General features: G+C 49.9%; 1 protein-coding gene across 2 annotated transcripts in view; it reads left to right on the top strand.

The window, feature by feature from the left end:
- Znf536 (zinc finger protein 536) overlaps positions 1–19470 on the top strand; it is a 409410-nt gene that overhangs the window by 225792 nt on the left and 164148 nt on the right. For both annotated transcript variants that reach the window (XM_051162177.1, XM_051162178.1), the window contains exons 3-4: positions 3678–3830; positions 16263–17882. In XM_051162177.1, coding sequence (XP_051018134.1) covers positions 3678–3830; positions 16263–17882 — 1773 coding nt within the window. The remainder of the gene's footprint in view (positions 1–3677; positions 3831–16262; positions 17883–19470) is intronic.

The raw sequence follows: 19470 nt of genomic DNA on the forward strand, positions 1-19470 counted from the left end.
GGTCTGCAGCCACACCCTGGCCGCCCCGCATGCAGTGAGGGGGGCGCGGAGCAGGACAGGTGACAGGATGTGGCCCAGCTGTGAGGCAGAGGGGCACTGTGAGCCCTTCTGTGCTCTGAGCAGAGTGAGCACCCGAGCCACGCGTCTTGTAAAGCTCCTGGTTCTTGGGGTTGGGTGCAGTTTAGCACATCCATGCTCACCAGCACCCATCCCAGTACCGGTTTGGACTGGATTCATCCACAAGGCCCCAAGTGTGTGCACTGGGCAGAGACTGCAGAGCGTTCCCAGACTTCCTTGCACTTGGCTTTCTGCCTCTGTGGACACTTCCTGGGACCACCCACCATTCCTCTTCATTGTGGCCGAGAGTTTGTTTTTCTAGAAGGATTAGTCTAAGAGTAAACGCCATAGGCCTGCTGGCCCTCCCAGAGAAAACGGTTTCTGCGTAAAGTGAAAATTAAACTCTTAAATCTGCAAAGAAAGCTGTTTATCTTACAAATTTATTCCTTTTATTGGACCACACATACCCACGATATAAAGATAAAAGAGAAACAGATACGGGCCATCACTTAGAGTGACATATAGTGAGGCATAGGTCATCGCAACTTCTGTAATGCCTTCGAAAGCGACGGGTTGTCTCTTTCTCTCCCTCTCTCCCTCTCTCCCCTCTCTCTCTCTCTCTCTCTCTCTCTCTCTCTCTCTCTCTCTCTCTCTCTCTCTCCCCTTCCCTCCACATTTATCTGGAATATTCTGAGCAAATCCTCACCAAAAGCTCCAGTGGAAATAGGCCCTTCCTCACCGTGTGCACATCTCGTATTATCCCACGACTGCCATGTTGTCCCTCACACTGGACCTCGCTGAAAGAGGCTGCTGGGGTGAGCCATGGGACAGGAGGGCTTGAAGGAATCTGCCTGATCGTATCCTGACACTCATGTCCTGCTTATAATTCAAGAAGGTGGCTGCTGGCTTCCGGAGTTAAGCCGGGCGTCTTACTTTGCCTCCAGGGGACACTTGGCAAAGTTTTAATCCACGTCATCATCTCCTTAACTGACCTGAAGATCCCAGGAAGTCTGAGAGATTTGAGATGAGCAAATGTTATGGACTGGGGGAGGAAGCCGAAGGACGGGTACACGGAGATGGAATTGGAGCTCTTCAAATTCAGGCAGACTGCACGCAGCGCTCCATCCCAATACTCAGAAGGCAGACATAGGAGAGCTGTGAGTTCAAAGCCAGACTGAGCTATGTGGTGGGATTCTGTCTCAAAAGAGGAAGGAAGGAAAGGAGGGAAGGAGGGAGGGAGAGAGGGAGGAAGGGAGGGAGGGATGGAGGGAGGGAGAGAGGGAGGAAGGAAGGGAGGGATGGAGGGAGGGAGAGAAGGAGGAAGGAAGGAAAACAACAGCAACCAAATAAAACATAGCTTTGGAGACAGGGCTCAGCAGTTAAATCATAGACTGCTGTGGCATGGGGCCTGAGTTCGGTTCCAGCACCCACGCCCAAGAGCCCACTCTAGCTCCAGCGTGTCACTTGCTCTCTTGTGATCTCCGTAGACACCTTTACTCACTGTGCAGCGGCCCCTGTACAGGCACACTCATGCATATAATTAAAAGTAAAAAACAAATGTTAAAGAGAGAGAGGCGTGGCTTGGGTGCTCGCTCTGCTCAGAGCACAGAAGGGCTCACAGTGCCCCTCTGCCTCACAGCTGGGCCACATCCTGTCACCTGTCCTGCTCCGTGCCCCCATCACTGCATGCAGGCCGGCCAGGGTGTGGCTGCAGACCCCTGAAGAAAGAGAGAGAGAGAGAGAGAGAGAGAGAGAGAGAGAGAGAGAGAGAGAAAGAAAACAGGAGCTAGGGGTGTTGTGACCCAGCACACACAAGGCCACAGGCTCCCACCCCACCATAGTGAAAGGAAAACCCTGCATAGACTGAGCCTGCAGTTCATGGGTGACCTGCAGGGAAGACGGCATGGCCGGCCTGTGTCCAGCTTCACCACACTGTCACAGCTTTTTGTCCTTACCCATGAGTCATCTTTGGGTGCTTCTCCTGTTTGTTGGAATGCCTAGAAATCTGGTGCTCAGTGAGGTGACAGGCTTTGGGTAAGAGTTCTGAATACGGATAAACCTAATCCTCCCATTTGTAAAAATTATGAGGGGGAAAAAAAGCCCTCTGAGTAATTGTATACTCCAAATAGGTCTTCCGACAGCAACAGGGAGAGTTGGGGAGAGTCAGATTAGAAGGCGGTCTTCAATGTACTTTTCTGGGGTGGTGATCGGCTCACATATGGTCCAAATGCAGAAAGGATGTTCCAAGCCAGGGCGCTTGCATAGTTGCCGGGAGCCAACATCCAAATAAGAATTAGTGTGTTTGCCTTCATCTCGTTCATGGTCTGTAAGTCTGTCCCTTTAGGCCGTTAGCAGAGAGCACCAGCAACGGATGTTGCAGAGTAAAAGCAGTTTGCATTTTCCATCGCTTGGAATCTTATTTATTCTCAGCTCAGCAGAACGCACAGATCTGCTCAGTATCCCAGAAGGTTCCCTTGTTCTCATAGTGGCATTCACCACAAGGCCTGGAGGGTGGGCTGGTGGGAAGCCATGGCGGGCACGCGCCCTTCCAGCCTCAGGAGCTTGGAACTGGGGGCGAGGCTTCAGTCTGAGAGGAGGCCAGAGACGTGGGCAGAGGTGAGTCCAGGAGGGTTCTCTTGCCTCACCTGCTCAAAGGCACAGATGCTCGAGGCCTGCCCCGCTCTGTGCATGCTGTCCATGTAGCAGCGTGATGCCAGGCCCCGGGCATTGTAACAACACACCCCAAAACACCAGATACTTTGGGTTTTATTTACTATTATGTCCTATCATTTCTGTGCAAAAGGCAGCCATATGTAAATTTTATTCCACTTCCTAATGGTTTGGTCTACATAACAAATAACAGCCGGATGGAAAATTTGTATTGATACTTTACCGAGGGGCTTCTCGAGTCACGGGCCCGGAGATTTAAATGCAGTGCTCAGAGTTTATGGGAGTTGGGAAGCTGAGCTTCTGCACATGACTTTGAATGTGTCACTGCGTGTTTATCATGGGCTAATTGTGGAGCTGAATCCCTTTTTCTTCTCCCTTTCACGCGGCTGCACCAGCCAGAGATGGATACAACTCCACAAGGAAGCAGCGATCGCTTTTGGGATAATTTTCTTTCCTGTCCCAAAATAGCTATGTGTCTGCTTGTCTCGGGGAGTCAGCCGAGACACTACCGCCCCCCCCTCCCTTGTTACTGGCTAAGCTGAAAATGTGATTTTGATCCTAGAATGAACCTTCAGCTAGCCTATATTACAAATTAATCGAATTCCACCAGTGCCCACATTTTCAAACTTTTAGAAAAAAAAAAATATTTAATAGGAACTAAGCAAAAAGAAGAAATCAAACCAGCTGCTGACACAGCTGTTTCTTCTCTTGTTTAATTCAGTTCAATATAAAGGTACCATATGCTGCTTAAAATGATGATAGGAAAGATGAAATAATTTAAGAGAATAACAAGAAAATACATGAATTGTCAGCATTCTGTCAGATTCAAAGAGTGAAATAGACAGGTGTAGTATTGACATGTTTAACTTTGTGTGGTGTTAGCAGTTTTGGTGCGAACAACTTCTGACACGTGCTGAAGTGATGTGAGAATTGTTTCTCTTCCGCTGCAGACATCGGCGAGGAGGCCGGGAGAGCCGCTGGCGTCCAGCAGCAGGCGCTGCTCCGAGACAGGAGTCTGGGCTCGGCCATGAAGGACTGCCCATACTGTGGGAAGACTTTCCGGACGTCCCATCATCTCAAGGTCCACCTGAGGATACATACAGGTGAGAGAGATCACGGGGCGTCAGGGTGTACAGAGGATGCCTCTCGGAGCTTGTGTTTCTGGCCCAAGTCTGCCGCCGCCGCCAGGGCACGAGTCACTAACACTGGGCATCCCTCAGGTTTTTCATCGCTGTGGCAAATAACTGAGTAACACAGTCTAAAGAAAGAAGAGTTTATTCTGGCTTGTGGAGTTAGTTCATGGTCACGTGACTCCACTGCTTTTAGGTCAGTGGCAAAATAAAAACAGACCAACCAACGTAAGAAGATTCCCCCGAATGACCAGACGGACTGGCCTCTGTCCCAGAATGAACTCCAGGCCCATCCTTGGGGCTGGGCAGGTAAAGATGTCCTCCTGCGTTGTGTGGAGGTTAGGTAGCTGCCTCAAGAGAAACCCAGAGACATTCTCAGCCAAACAGAGAGAAATGGCCACTGGCCCGCTCTCGCCATCTGTCTTGCTTAGATCACTAGTTTCTTGCCCCAAGGCCATCCTTTTAGATCTCTGCCTTGGTCTTCAGCATTTTTCTACTTTACTGTTCTTTTTAGCCTTTCTGCTAGTTGTTTGTGTATTGTCAATACAAAAAAAAAAATCTATCTGAGTCATGGACACCTCCATTTTCTTTGATTTTTCTCCTGACACTTTATCTATTGGAATATGAGCCGCTGCAGAAGATAGACAAATATGCCATCTGTTTTCAAAAATAATTGTGTTCTATTTCCCACAGAATCAATAACTCTGCTCATGGATGGGCAGAAACAGTGCCTGTATACGGGTCTTGTGTGTATCTAAAAGATGAGGAGCTCACCCTCCCCCAAACTGGTTTATTACCTGATGCCCCAGATCTGACACCACCAGGGACCCTGGAGATAAGTGACTACTTGGTCACTAGCAGCCTGGCTGTGGTGAGGATACTCACAGCCCCCCCACCGCCCTACCCCCAGCCCCCAGCTTGTTTCCTGGGGTGTCATTGAAGGTCACATGCTAGTTGCTTTTCTCATTGCCAAGACAGAATAAATAGAAAGGAGGAAAGACTTGATTTGGCTCCCGGTTCAAAGGAGACAGCCCCTCCTGCAGGGGAAATGACAACAGCCAAGAGCTCGGTCTGAGGTGGCAGAGAGAGCTTGCTCCCACCTCAGCAGGCAGGAAGCAGAGTGCTCCAGCCAGGAGCAGGGCCACTCCCATAACAGCCAGCTAAGCCCCATGTCCCAAAGGCTCTGTGGCCTTCCAGAACAACACCGTCATGTGGGGAGCAAGCGCTCAAACACCCGAGACTGTAGGGGACAGGCATATCCAAGCCGTAATAGACGGACCAACACGCACTTTACAGCTGCCGCAATCCGACCCGCTGACCTGCTTCACTTCTCGCGCCATCTCTCACTGTTCCCCAAGCTTCATGTGGCCTTTGTCTTCTCCCTGTCCCCGCGGTGCACAATGTCCATCCCTGCTGTGGGATCTTCACACAGCCACTGCCTGCACCTCAGATGTTCTCCTTCCCGGGGGTCCCAGGGACTTGGCTCGAACACATGCGCCTGCCTCACTCAGACTTGTGAGAGTTGTCATTTGTCCCATGGCTGCTGCTTCTGCGACACAGGTCCTGCAAGAGTGTCCTACATGATGTGTGTGTGTGCTGGGGCGGGGACATGTTGAAAATCTTTTTCTTACTCTATATGTGTGTGCGCACCCACACACACGAGTCACGTGAGTGTGCATGCATGTGTGCATGTGTATGTGCATTCATGTGCGTGCCACAGAGTACATATGGTAGGAAGTCAGAGGACAGCTTATTGGAGTTGGTTCTCTCCTGCCATGTGGCTCCCAGGAATTGAACTCGGGTCCTTGGAGTTGGCAGCAAGCGCCTCTACTGGCTGAGCCTTCTCCTTAGGTATAGGAACACACGGAATTTACATGAGAGGCTGGATGACAGCACAAGTGCTGGAGTAGGCAAGTGACCCTTTCCTTGTGATGCCTGCTCTGTATAACATGGCACGGAAGGGTCAAGTCATTAGGGAATGCCAGCCCTTGACTAGACTTGAGAGCCCATCAGTCACCACAGCATGGCTACAGGCACTGCCTTCCTGGGGACCAGCCTTCCCTAAGAGGAGAGGAGGCCTCTGAGCTTTAATCTTGGCATCTTTTGCTTCTTGCTCAACTTCCCACCCTTTCTCGGATTCATTTTTTTCTCCACGGCTCCCACCCCATGTGGTACATTCAAGCGTTTGACTTTTGTAATTGTCTCTCTCCTTGATGAGAGTCTGAGCTCCATGAGAGCACAGACTTCTGTCCGTCTAGTCAGCAGTGTCTCGAGGAGGCCAGCAGAGCCTGGCTCTCAGGAAAGAAGCTACTGGCTGCATGAAGTAGTAAGTCCGTTGGGAAAAGTAGCCAGGCTCCTGGAGAGGCATCTCCTCTGCTTTCTCCAGTTATATCAGCATACTGGCCTTCCTCCCCAGCTTGGAGGACACCCCGTCCCTTGTGGTGGTAGTTAGGGGGCATTGGGACTTTCCAGATGAACGCTATCTGTGGGTGCATTGGGGACTTGACTTGAGCACACAGCCCTGGCCTGGTTTGCAAGGGAAAGGTGGCTTTCTGTGGGCAGAGGGTGCAGCTTACGCCGAGGGGGTGTCAGAAAACAAGGGCTCCCAGTGCCTGTCCACTTGGAGATGAGAGCGGCCTCCAGGGCCCATCCCCACCATATTGCCAGGTGAGGAAACACTGGTTACAACTTCTGCAAGTCAGGGAACGGCATGGAAGCAGGTGGCCGCTGCTGGCTTTAAACCTGAGACACACTTGTTTCTTTTCCTCTGGCTTCTGGATCACAGACTTCTAAAGTTTACAACACAGATACAGGCAAGACAGGGCCAGCAGCAGCAGCATTCCGGAAACTTCCTCCATAGGGAGAAAATGAAAGAAGCCATGGAAACATCACATTTCTACTACCCCACCCCCGGAAGTAGCATTTGCTGGGTTAAAAAAAAAAAAAAAGAATGGAAACCAGATAAAGATCAATTTCCTTTTTATCTAAGAACAAAGAACTTGAAGAACGCTTACACTTGTGGGTCTGAATAGAAAAGAAAGTGTTACATGTTAGAAATCACCGAGGTAAACACCCATCACTGCAAAGTGAAAGCGTAAATGACACATGTAATTAAAAAAAAAAAATCAAAACCAAGTTATCTGTTAATACGTGATTTCATGTGGGGGCTCAAGTGGTTGAACTGGGGTGAATTGTCTTCCGCTTTGCCCTTGGGTGTCCGTGCCTCTAAATGGTGTGGCCGGAGGATAGCAGGCCAGGAAAGAAGAGCGTGCACTTCCAAGCCCCTTTTAAAGTCCTCCTGTGAGGGATGCGTATGAGGGCACCTAAAAATCCAATGTGTAATGGATACGGTTTAATTGGTTTGGTCTACGAGGGACCACTGTCTGTATTGTTCTACCTCACTCCATCTTTATTAGAAGTCTTGATCGCGTGACATCGACTGATAAAAACCATTTTCCTTCCTTTTCTCCACTGCATTAACTTAATTACTGCTCTTCTTCTCCCAACACCTGTTTATTAGAGAGGCGCCGAGTAGAAGCAGCGTTCGGAGGCTCTGAACATCTGGGGGCCGAGGAAAGCCTGCAGGTAGCTAGGACATTTCTGCGGCTCTCCCCTCCCCCCCCCCCCGCCCACTCCAGCTTCAGACAGATTAGTGGGGGTTGGGGATGATGGGAGGTCCAGTCAGGGCCTTTGGAGTTCTCCTCAGCTCCCAGAGATTCTCCCTGACCCTAGGGTCCGCCTCCTGGTAAGGCAGCGTCCTCGACACCCAAAGTGGGGGATGGGGAACAGGGGTATTTCTACCCTGGGCTGGTTAAGACTTGATGGCCTGATCACCCACGCATGGACAATTCCCCTTATATGGCTCAAGGGCTATGATTTGAGTTTAGAGCCCAACAGCACAGGCTGAAAGGGGCATGGGTCAGTCAGAGTTCTCAGGACAAACAGAACCAATTTGCATAGCCATACGTTGCATATCGGCCTTTCTGTCAGTGGTGGACTGTGTGGTGGGTGAGAGCTGATGAAAGCAGAGAGGCAGAGGCAGTGTCACCATTCTCAGGTGAGCCAGCACCGAGGCCAGCCTGGGCGACACAGTGGGACCCTGTCTAAAGAAAGGAGACTAGGACGGGCCTGGAAAATGCTGTCCGCTAGGGACGTCGCAACGCTGAGTACATACTTTATTTTTATGGCACTGGAAGTGTAAACTGACCCAGTGCGCCGTCCGCCAGTAGCTCACAGAGTCACAGTCAGGACTGCGCCTTGGCTTCCTCTCCCCTCAGAAGTGGGGGTTGAACTTAGGCATACTAGTCAGGTGCTGTGGTGCTGTGTCGCTGAGCCTCAGCCACTGCAGACGGCAGTTCCGTGTGTCTTGTGTTTCCCATGTTGGTTGGTTTCACAGAGAACCTGTCAAGGGACGCACCTGTCACCAGACAGGTCTGTGTAAGTTCTGCCATGGACGTTCTCACGGCGATGAAGTTGGCTGACGCCACACCTGTCAGAACACGCCTCCGTCACTAAGGGATACAGTGCTGTGTGCCATACGATCAACAGGAAATTGACTGGTGTCCTTGCAGAGTCTGGCATGTCCCGAGATCTGCAGGTAGTTGTCCCTCAGAGGCCCAGGAGAGCCAACACTGGGCACTCAGATGTCGGAGACAGACCGGCAGGCAGAGAGAATAAATTCCTGCCTCCTTCACCAGAATGGAGGCGGCTCCCACACAGCCCACCGGGGAGAGCGATCTCCTAAATGTACCGAATCCAGGTTAGATATCCAGAAACTCTCTCTCACACACACACACCCAGAACAACCCTTGACCAAACGTGGGCATTCCAGCCCCTGGCCAAGAAAAACATGTAGCACTGGTGCTTGTGGAAGGTCCTCCTGGCCTCCAGGCTCACGAATCTTCTTCTGCTGGCCATGTACACACGGCTGTACTCCTCTTTCGTTCCTCCTTCCCTAGCCCGACCTTGGGAAAGTGGGTGCCAGAGGGGACTCTCAGAGGAGTCCCCTAGACCCATTTCATGTGCGGGAGGCAGGTGAGTGCTGACGGGTCCTTGAGAAGCTCCCCTGCTGGCCCCCTCTTCCCGCCCCCCCCCCCCCCCCCCCGTGAGTGCATCATCCCATGCTCTGTGGGCTGCTGACCAACAAGAAGCCTTCACTCTCACGGCTTATCTGCACGTGGGCCCAGACCAAAGAGCTGTGGCCGCAGAACAGAGAAACGCAATCAACAGCCTCACTTGCAAAAACTTGGAGGCCCTAAAGTTCAGCAACTAATTAAAAATAAATCTCATTAGCTCCTTTCCCCTCTCAAATTATGTGGGTGGTTTATTAATCTGTTGGTGGTGCGCTGTACACACTGGTTTCCATCCCTGAGTAGGGATCGCATGGGCATGCGGGAGCCTGGGGCGGCTATGCAGAGGTGGCCGAAGCCCTGGACTCAGGGTCACGCCTGCCAACCCTGCTGTGCCTTCCCCCCTCCGCCCCCGCACGATGCTTCTGTGACACAGCAACTGAGGCTGGCTGGCTGGGCTGCAAGGGAGGACCCTGTTGTTGACCTCGACAAAATCCTTTTTCATGAGATATGACGTTTCCCTTTCATACAGAACTTCAGAGAATAGTGGGAGATGTCTCCATCTCTTGTGACCCCCAAAAAGTGCTAGGTCCAGTGGAATAGGACAGCCACCTGGAAGTCACCTTGTTGGGTTCCTGGGCCATCTGGGCAGCAGGACAGCCACCAGCGGGCACAGGCTCCACGTTTCCTGCGTGTGGCTAAGTCTGCACGCCACTTTGATCCCGGGTCTCCCAGCATGGTGGTAACCAGGTTTCCCCTACCACCCTATTGCAGGAAGGGAAACTGAGGCTCAGGGGATGCAGCATTCCTCACCTATAACCATCGAGCCAACCCAGGTGATTTTCTTGAACTACCAGAGTCCAAAGCTTTCCATTTGCTCACTGCTCTGCGTTGATGCTGCACACTGCATAAACTTCATGCTTGCGTCAGGAAACTGCTGTGGTGTTTCTTTGACAGTGTGTGTGTGTGTGTGTGTGTGTGTGTGTACACACCACAGCCTGCAGGAGAGCAGGGAGTGTCTTGTACTCACAAGGGGCGTGGATGCCACCTCCAAGTAACCTAACTGGGAAGTTCAATACATTCAGCCTTTCCTGTACTCTTAAGTCAGATGGCAACCAGGGCAGGCCTGCCTGACCCGTGTGCTGCAGTTTCTCCACTGGTGCAGCGAGCACAGGGAAGTGTGAGGTGGGGGGAAATGGCCACTGTAGGCTCTTCAGGGGCTCAGGTCTCTGGGAAAAGTTGCAAGGCAAGATAACCTCTGGTGGATATGAGCATCCTCTCCAGGACACAGGATGGAAGCCTCTCTCCCCTCCCAGTGGTACCCAGAGTCCCGCCCGCCCTGCATGCCAATGACTTTCACCTTCCTCTGGCCGGCTCCCAAGCTAGGCAGCTGATGCAACACACCACACACGTGACATCCCGTGAACACCTGTCCCGGGACAAGTTAGATTAGATGGGTGCGCTCTTCTATCTCCTGCCCTACAGGGGAGTGTCTGCCGCCATCCTTCATCCTAGAACAGCCATCAGAGCCGTGAGAGGAAAAAGAAACAATATCTCCAAAAGGAGGGAGGCAGCTCCTTCTTTTTTCGTTTGCAAGGAAAATGCCGTTCTTCTATCTGTAAGGCAAACTAAAAGCCCATTTTGTTCCTTTGTCATCCCTCTTGCCTGCTCTTCCTGCCTTTAATGACATCCCAAACTTTTGTGGAAAATAATTGATTGAATTTAAATTTCCTTAAAAGTTTAAGAGGTAATGTTACAGTATAAATTTTCTCGCAAACACTAAGTAGGGAAATATCCATTAGTGAAATTAACTACAGTTTCTAGGTAGCTAACAATGTGGCGTATACAGTAGGGCATGGCTAATGAACACTGCAGTGGGTGATATTTCATTATACAAATTAATGCTCACATTTTAATGGGAAAGTCACATAATGAATCTCGGCTTCAGTGACAGCAATTAGAGACACAGATTGTCCCCTTCTGGACAAGGCAGTGTTTAGCAGTAAGCAGCTGTGTGAAAAGTCTTCAGGTTTACAACGTATATATGCTTTGGGGGAATTAGTGTACAATTTATATTAATGCACTGAAGCCTCACTGCAAAGGCGCCACCGTATTTATCTCTCCTGGTAGTAACTAAGTAAAGACATGTAAGAAGACTAAATAAATATCCGAAAGAGGTTGCAATACCAGAGAATATTCAGTTATCCGATTTTAAAGTGGAACCACTTTTAGAAATTTAGCGCACGCGCGCACGCGCGCACACACACACACACACACACACACACACACACAGAATCAGACATGCAAATCACTTCTTCAAAGAATGATGAAAGGGGTTTCCAGAGAGAGCTCTGTGAATCTGTAAATACGTATTATTTATTTGTTTATTATTTTGGACAGGTACTATTGGAAGCTTGCTCTGAATGCTTTTAAAATAGCTTCCCTAGGAAGCTAAGAGTTCCTACGGAACTCCCAGGCACAAAGCAGTTGTTGAGAAAAAGAGACGACACCATCACTGTGGGTAATAGTTGTGCACACATGTCGTCTGGGGCGCCGAAGCCGGAGTGGCACGAGTTTAAGGTCAGCGTGGGTTACACGGAGAGACCTTGTACTTAAAAAAAAAAAACTAAATATGACCATGGAAAAATAAGTACAAAGAAGCGACTAAGCCATCACCGTTTAGAAATATGTGTACTTCTAAAAGCTCACACCTAGTGATTGGGAGGAGATTATCAATGAGATTCCAAAGTTGAATACATAGTGCATGCTACACACTGATGAGGAGGTGGCTGAGTATTAAGATGTTTCTGTTGTGTTCATTACTCAAAATGATGAACTGATTAATTTAAATATATTTAGATATACAACCTATACATAATTAAATGTATAACATTAAATATCACATATATAAATATATAAAAGAAGTATATATATACACATCTATATTATGTAAAATACATTTTATATATATACGTGCACATACACAAAAACACACACACACATATATATAATGTCTTTTCTAGAAATGTCTTGTATGGCCCTACATTATATTCCTTTAGAAATACTGTGAGAAGGTTGTTAATGCTCTGACCTTTCCTCCACTGTGGGTGGGACAGACTAATCCTGCACCACATCCTTGTACTAAGGTACGAGTTTTAAACAAGCTTCCTGCTCTAGACCCTCCGAGTGTCTGAATTCTGAAGTGAGACGGTCCTACATAAGTGCAGGCAGACGTGTGAGCACCTGGGTAGGAGAATCCTCTGAGAAAAGCAGAGACGTGGGCTCTCTCACTCGCAGCGTGACACTTGAGTGGATGCTGGTCCCCACGTAAGCCTTTGCCCCCCCGCCCCCAACCCGCACTGCTCCCTATGATCCTGTGACGTGCTCAGGAGGCAATCCACTCTGCGGCTGCTACAAGCAGATGCAAGGACTGAGAAACTCCAACATCGTGGATGTGCCTGGAGGACTCAACCCCAAGAAAAGCCTGGGGCGCTCTGGGGGGGGATCCCCAAGGAGACTCAGACTCATTTGGAAGCTTAAGTGGTCAATCATTCAACTAGACAGAGCTGCCGTCAGGGTCTGAGGTTCCCCGTGTCACCCAGCTGCACAGGGAGTGACCTTCCGAGTCTCTGACAGAGTCAGACCTAAGTTGGGAGAGACTGGGCAACTGCACTGCTCGGCTTCTTGCAGAATTCTGGCCAAGTCTGCAGCTCAGGGCTTGTCACAGTCAGTCCAGAGTGCTGGGCTGGAAGCGTGTCCAGATGTTGCCGCTGTGACGGCAAAGCAGTTCAGTGCAGGTGGACTCAGCATTGTTCCGTTTGTTCGCCAGCCAAATGGAGAGAGGACCTTTTGCATCCCTCCACTCTGCCACTAAACTTGCTGATAGGATTTTCCTTGTCATTTCTTCCCCCAACTTCATCCGGGCCAGTGTTGCGCAAAGTTTGCCTCCTGAGCACGCCCAAATGCATCCTTTGGGGAAAGAGAGCATGGGGACAGCTGGGATGCGCCCGGTGGGATGGAAAGCCCAAGGCTCTCAAACTCTCTCTATGACACATCACCGCTGTCTCCTACATCTGCCCTTGCCGGAAGCTCAGGAGGCAGAAAAGAAATCAGCACACCAGAGGACTGGGGGCTGAGGGTTATCAAACCACTTAGAAACTAAGAAAAAAACTTAAACCAGGAGGCTTTCTTTTATCTGTAAGGTTTATCCTGTCTTCACTCTGAAGTATTTACTTGGTGGGGAGGTAGGAAGTGCCCACCAGAGCAGAAACCCCAGTCAGTTCATAGAGATGCAGGGAGTGGCAAGACCAGCACCACCAGGAGCCGGGAAGGGTGGGTGGAGGCAGCCAGACCAAGCCTTGAAAGTCCCAGCAGAAGGGGCTGGAGAGATGGCCCAATGGTTAAGAGTGCTTGCTGCTCTTTCAGAGGACCCAGGTTAGGTTCCCAGCACCCCCTATGGCAGCTCACACCTGCCTGTAGTTCCAGTTTCAGGCTTCAGGCCTCTGGCCTTCTAAGTTAATGCTCTCGCATGCACGTGGAGACGTGCGCACTTGACGTTAATAATGGTAAACCCAAACGAAAAGGAAACAAAAAGAAAGGAATAGGAAATCCAAGAGGAAGCTCTTTAGCCTTAGGCCCAGTGAAACTTTAGCACTTAAGGGGACTGTTCTGGTTCCTAGCAATGCCTTCTGTTTCCTGGGCTCGGGGCAAGCCAAGGCCTCTTCTTAGCTGTGTGTGTGACACTATGCATGTGCTATGTCTTTCCTAACAGCGATGTGTAAAGGGGGGGGGGTCTGGCCTTTACTTTTTTACTGAGGTCCCAGAGCCAGCACGTGTGCACAGAGGTAAGAACTCCTCATTAGTGCATCAATTCACGTGCATATCTCTGGACAGCTTCTCTTTCGTGCAAAGATGTACCCCAGCTCCCACCTGGGAGACGTTTCTCAGGGAAGCTCTCCCGTGGTCCCCGTGCATGCAACACAGAGGGACACCCAAGGAACTTGAAGGATCAAGGTACTTTTAGGCCCCTTAGATCAGAATTTGAGGAGGAGGGAGAGAGGCAGATATTAGCACCTGTGAACGCCTCCCAGGCAGCTCCATGTTGGTTTTTGCAAAAAGGAATCCTCACAGTAAGTATGCACACCAGAATTAGATGTGAGCGACACTGTGGAAACGCCAAGCCCTGGCCCCCATCTGCGGTTGTCCCCTTGCTCAGCTCTCCCACCCAGTCTGCACCAGCCTGTCAATCAGCATCCTGGGTTTCTAGTCTGGGGTTCCAGACATGGCTCCCATGGCTACCCCCTCACTGCACCTAGCCACTAGTCTCCCAGGCAAATGGAGTCAGCTGGGACATCAGCTGTCAAGTGTACTCCGTATTTCTAGTGGATCCCTACCCATGCAACAGTGCCTTAGGGGTACCTGAATCTCAAAGTAGGGAAATTGTCTTTGTCCAGCCTACCTCTTTATGTCTACAGTTTTTAAAAAAGATTTATTTATTTTTATTATGTGTGTGATTGTGTTTGCCTGCATATGTGTCTGTGCACCATGTGCATGCAGTACCTACAGAGGCCAGAAGAGGGCATCGGATCATCTAGAACTGGAGTTAGAAGCCACCAAGTGGCTGCTAGGAACCTCACCCAAGTTCCCTGGGAGAGCAGCAGTGCTCTTTAGCTGCTGAGGCGTCTCTCCCGCCCCATACTTACTGCTTTGGTGTAGCCAAGACAGCTGTGGAAAGAAAATAGACCCAAAGGGCACAGAAGTGGGCTGAACGTGCGTTATGAGCTCCTGGGGTCGCCATTTGAATGTGGCAGGTGGGGGTGCCCCTTAGATCAAGTGCACAGTCTGAAGATGGCACAGTGGTGTCCTCCGCTTTGAGGGTGGCATGTCACGGCATGGCGTTCCCAAGACCCAAGGCAGGGAAGTGTCTTCAGAGAATCCACTCACCAGATTTTCTAGGTGTTTGACAGCAGAACACAGGACAGGATGTGTGCATGCATGTGTGTGTATGTGTGTGTGCGTGTGTGTGTGTGTATGTGTGTGGTGTGTGTGTGTGCGTATGTGCATGTGTGTGTGGTATGTGTGTGTGTATGTGGTGTGTGTATGTGTGTGTGCGTGTGTGGTGTGTGCACACACGTGTGTGTGAGCACGTGTGCACGTGTGTGTGCATGTGTGTGCGTGGGTGTGAGCTTCTTAGGAGAAACTGTCATTGAATTCTCTGCCTTCCCCAAAGCTTTCTGGGTGCAGAATCTAGAGAAGACCCAGGATGCTTAGAATGGGTTTAAATCCACATCGGCTTACCTCCTCCTACATCCTCCATGTAAGCTGTCTGTTCAGGGATGTTCTCTCTGTCACACAAAGAACAATAGAAGTTGGGTGTTGGATTCAAATAAATATTTAATTCATGAAAATAACCTTATATGTTCCAGAACACACTTTAAAGCTATTTTTGTTCTCCAGAAAGGACCCATTACAGGTAAATTACACAGTGCACTACCTCAGCGTCAGGGTGCCATTAGTACAAATTTTAGGCTCGACAAAGACCAGTAGATAATGTTAATTTCAAATCCAGAAACTAAATATACTCCGTGCCTTTTTATTACTCCTTTTTCTCTTAAGTTTTATCGGCTGCTTTTCATCTTAACAATATGTCTTTACATCCCACCATCACAGTGCTCTGTAATGATATTAATATTTTATAGAATCGGTATTTATAGTTCTTTATTTAGAGACAGTGCAGTAGGTCTGCAGATATCAGAGCCCGTCTGGAATGCTGCCCTCCAAATAATGATGAATTGCTTGTGCGGAATGCCATTTGCTAATTATACCCATGATTTACTGTGGAGCAAGGCTTAAATCATTCATTTCAGTCTTGCGTAACAGTGCCATAGAATTTTTAGGTTTAAAAATGGTTTCCATGTGTATAATTTAAACAAATTCTAGCGCTCTTGTATACACAAAATATTCGCAGCCACTCATTTGTTACATACTCTGTCTCTTTAAACTTCTACTTTTAATGATCACTGTGGTCGAAATTATTATGCTTAATTTTCATAATCATAGCCTTTAAATCTACAGCCGTTCTCATATGTTAGATAAAGAAAAAGATAGCTAATTGTGTGTAGATAGTGTGTCATCCCTCAATAGTCCCCAATGGTACAAAATCATTAAAAAAGCTTAAGAGCACAAATTATTCTTCTATTAAAAAACAGTCGTTCGCTAGCTAATTATTAGTTTGGGCCGCTTTGTTTCAGGGAACAAATGTTGATCCTTCTAGCCTTGTTCTGCGTTCCAAAAACGAGATAAACACTTGGCTCTCTCTTCCCTCGATGTCTTGCAGGTGAGAAGCCCTACAAGTGTCCCCACTGCGACTACGCTGGCACCCAGTCCGCATCCCTCAAGTATCACCTAGAGCGACACCACCGGGAGCGGCAGAATGGAGCGGGGCCGCTGTCAGGGCCACCCCCGGCCCAAGAGCACAAGGACGAGACCCCGAGCAGAGCGTCTGTGTTCATCAGGCCCGACATCCTGCGGGGGGCTTTTAAGGGTCTCCCTGGAATCGACTTCCGAGGCACTCCAGCCTCTCAGCAGTGGACGTCAGGCATGCTGTCCTCTGGAGATCCCTCAGGGCAGGCCGCCGGTGTGTCCTCAGAGCTGGCCTCCGATGCCCTGAAAGGCGCTGACCTTCCTTCTAAGAGCCCCCACTTCCCAGAGATCGGAAGGGCTTATCAGGGCATGGCGAGCAACGGTGTCAGCTTCCAAGGGTCCCTGCAAGCGTTCATGGACAGCTTTGTCCTGAGCTCTTTGAAGAAAAAGGACGCAAAGGAGAAAGGACCATCGGAAGCCCATGCTGTGAAAGCCCACGCTGCTGCTGCTGCTGCTGCTGCTGCTGCTGCTGCTGCTGCTGCTGCTGCGGAGGGTGGAGAGGAGAAAGCCGGCGGGAAGGTCTCCCAGCGCAAGTCTGAGAAATCTCAGTACGAGCCTCTGGACTTGTCTGTGCGGCCCGACGCCACCGCTCTGCCGGGCTCCTCCGTGACCATGCAGGACAGCATCGCGTGGCACGGCTGCCTGTTCTGCGCATTCACCACATCGTCCATGGAGCTCATGGCCCTTCACCTCCAGGCAAACCACCTAGGCAAAGCGAAACGCAAAGATCACCCCACGGGGGTGACAGTCAGCTGCAAAGAGCAGGCACGGGAGGCCAGCAAGGTCTCGGTGCTGCCCTCCATACAGCTGAACAAGGAGATGGCCCTCCCTACCACCGTGGGCATGCTAGACTCCGCCGCCGCCGAGAAGATGGCCCAAGGACCGGCCAAAGAGACTCTAGGGGACCAGAAGAGCGGCCAGTGGCCCAGCCACATGGACCCTGCCTTTTGTACCTTTCCGTCTGACTTCTACAAACAGTTTGGTGTTTACCCCACGATGGTCGGTGGCTCGGGGGCCCCTGGCTCCTGCCCCAACAAGAATCCCGATGGGAAAACCCATCTAGAAGACGACGCCCCTATCTTGATCCCAGAAACCACAAATAAGAGCACTACTGATGACCTCTCAGATATCGCCTCCTCCGAGGACATGGATTCCTCTAAGGGGGAAAACAATGAGGACGAGGAGATTGACACCGAACCGGAAATGATGAGCAAGCCGCTGTCCGCCCTCGGCAAGGACGGCAGCAGTGAGGGCAGCGAAGGCCTGCTGCCTCCGGGCGCCTCCCAGCCCATCCAGGGACTGCTCTCACCTTTAGCCCAAGCGTCAGAGGAACAGTGGCACAACCCAGGCCTCCTTCCTGCCCAGGACCCCTCAGCGGGGTTGCCAAAGCCGGAGCGGGGTCCCCCTGGCTTGGAGAAACCTATGAGCATGCTGTCGGTCCTTAGGGCCTACAGCGCCGATGGCTTAGCGGCCTTTAACGGGCTTGCGAGCAGCACAGCAAATTCTGGATGTGTCAAGAGGCCAGACTTGTGTGGTAAGTTTTAGAATCCTCCTTCCTTCAGTCCATTTTGCCTCCCCCCCCAAAACATCACCACTAAATTGTGCATTAGAAAAACAACAAAAGTGAGGTCGGCGGTAAAAATAGAAAAGGCCAGTGCTGTGTATACAGTGTAGACAATCACGGAAGTAACGTTCCATTCAGTTTTGAAAGTGGTACTTTTGGGGTCCAGCTTCTGTGTGATGCCTGTTTGGAAGGCACGGGAAGGAGACAGTATCTCAAAGTGTGCACTTTCCTCTTATTGTTCGTCCATACGTTGAGGAAGGGAAGAGAATTCACCTAAACAAAAACCAAACCGATGTGGTAACTTGCAAACTTCCCAGTATTTTAAACCACTTTTAAAAAAAGAAAGAAAGAAAGAAAAAAGATGCCCAAAGAGGATCTCGCATTGCTTTGTCAAGCCAAACCTGCTTCCCTACGCTCCCTTTACTGACTTAGAGAGGATCCTAAAAGCCATCACATTAACACAGTGTAGCAAGGGGTCCTCTCTCCAAATTAGGGAGATGGCTTTGGGATGTGTGTGGCTCACCTGGGACATACCGAATGGCAGTTACTGTGACTTTGGCCTTCTGCTGTTGTTGCCTTCTGTCTATGTCTGTCTGTCTGTCTAACCAGTCTGTCCGTCGTCCTAACAAGAAATGTACATTTGTGAAGTGTGCTCAGTGGTGTGGCCACCCCACGTGCCCTATCTTGTAAACCAGCAGGCACCCTTTCCTCCTTCAAGAAACTGTTAACCCCAGAGTCATTCCAGATTTTCAGTAGTCCAGTCCCAATCCCGAGCTGGATCACATGGATTTGGGGACAGGCGGGGACCCTGAGTGTCACGTCCTTGGCACCCAGGGATCCCTATGCAAAAAGCAGCTCAGTGTGTTGTCCCTTGAAGCCTCCCAGGCCCGAAAGCCCACTAGAGACAGCAGCACAGGACTCACCATCTGCCAGGTGAATGAATTTCTAAGATTCTTCCCTTCTTCTGTGGAAGGAAGAGAAAGAGGAAAGGGGGGCGGGGTCGGTGGGCACAAGGGAGCATTTCTAACCCTCGCATCCTGATCCCTCTAGCACAGAGCGGAAACCATGAAGCTAGGCTGTTTATAATCTAAATCAATACATTTCTTTTTGTTTTTCTGTCATTCCCTAATTCACTAAGAAGCGGATCAAGCAGTCAGAAATACTTTTTTGAGTTGTCAAAAATCACTAAATGGATTTATGACAGCTCAAAAATATATTGATGGTTCCTCACACTGAATGATTCACACGGTCCCATTAGCCAGTACCCCGCATCTATTTTTAGCCATGTGCGAGTCATTACTCTCGGGGCTGTTAAAAACAATATTTAAAAGAAGAAGAAGAAAAGGGATTTATGTCTGTCCAGTGTCCCTTCTTCCAAAGAGAGTGATACTTAAATCTTTTCTTCTCGGTTACTATAAGTTTGGGTGAAGTGGTTTTATAATTATTGTTGTTTTTATTGTGTTGTTTGAGGATTAAAAAAAAACATTTTTTTAGTCAATTTTCAGTTCTTTCAATTACCTACATAGCGCATGGTTCCTGCCAGGAATCCACGCATCAG

The sequence above is a fragment of the Acomys russatus genome, chromosome 19 (genome assembly GCF_903995435.1).
Source record: "Acomys russatus chromosome 19, mAcoRus1.1, whole genome shotgun sequence".
NCBI lineage: Eukaryota > Metazoa > Chordata > Mammalia > Rodentia > Muridae > Acomys > Acomys russatus.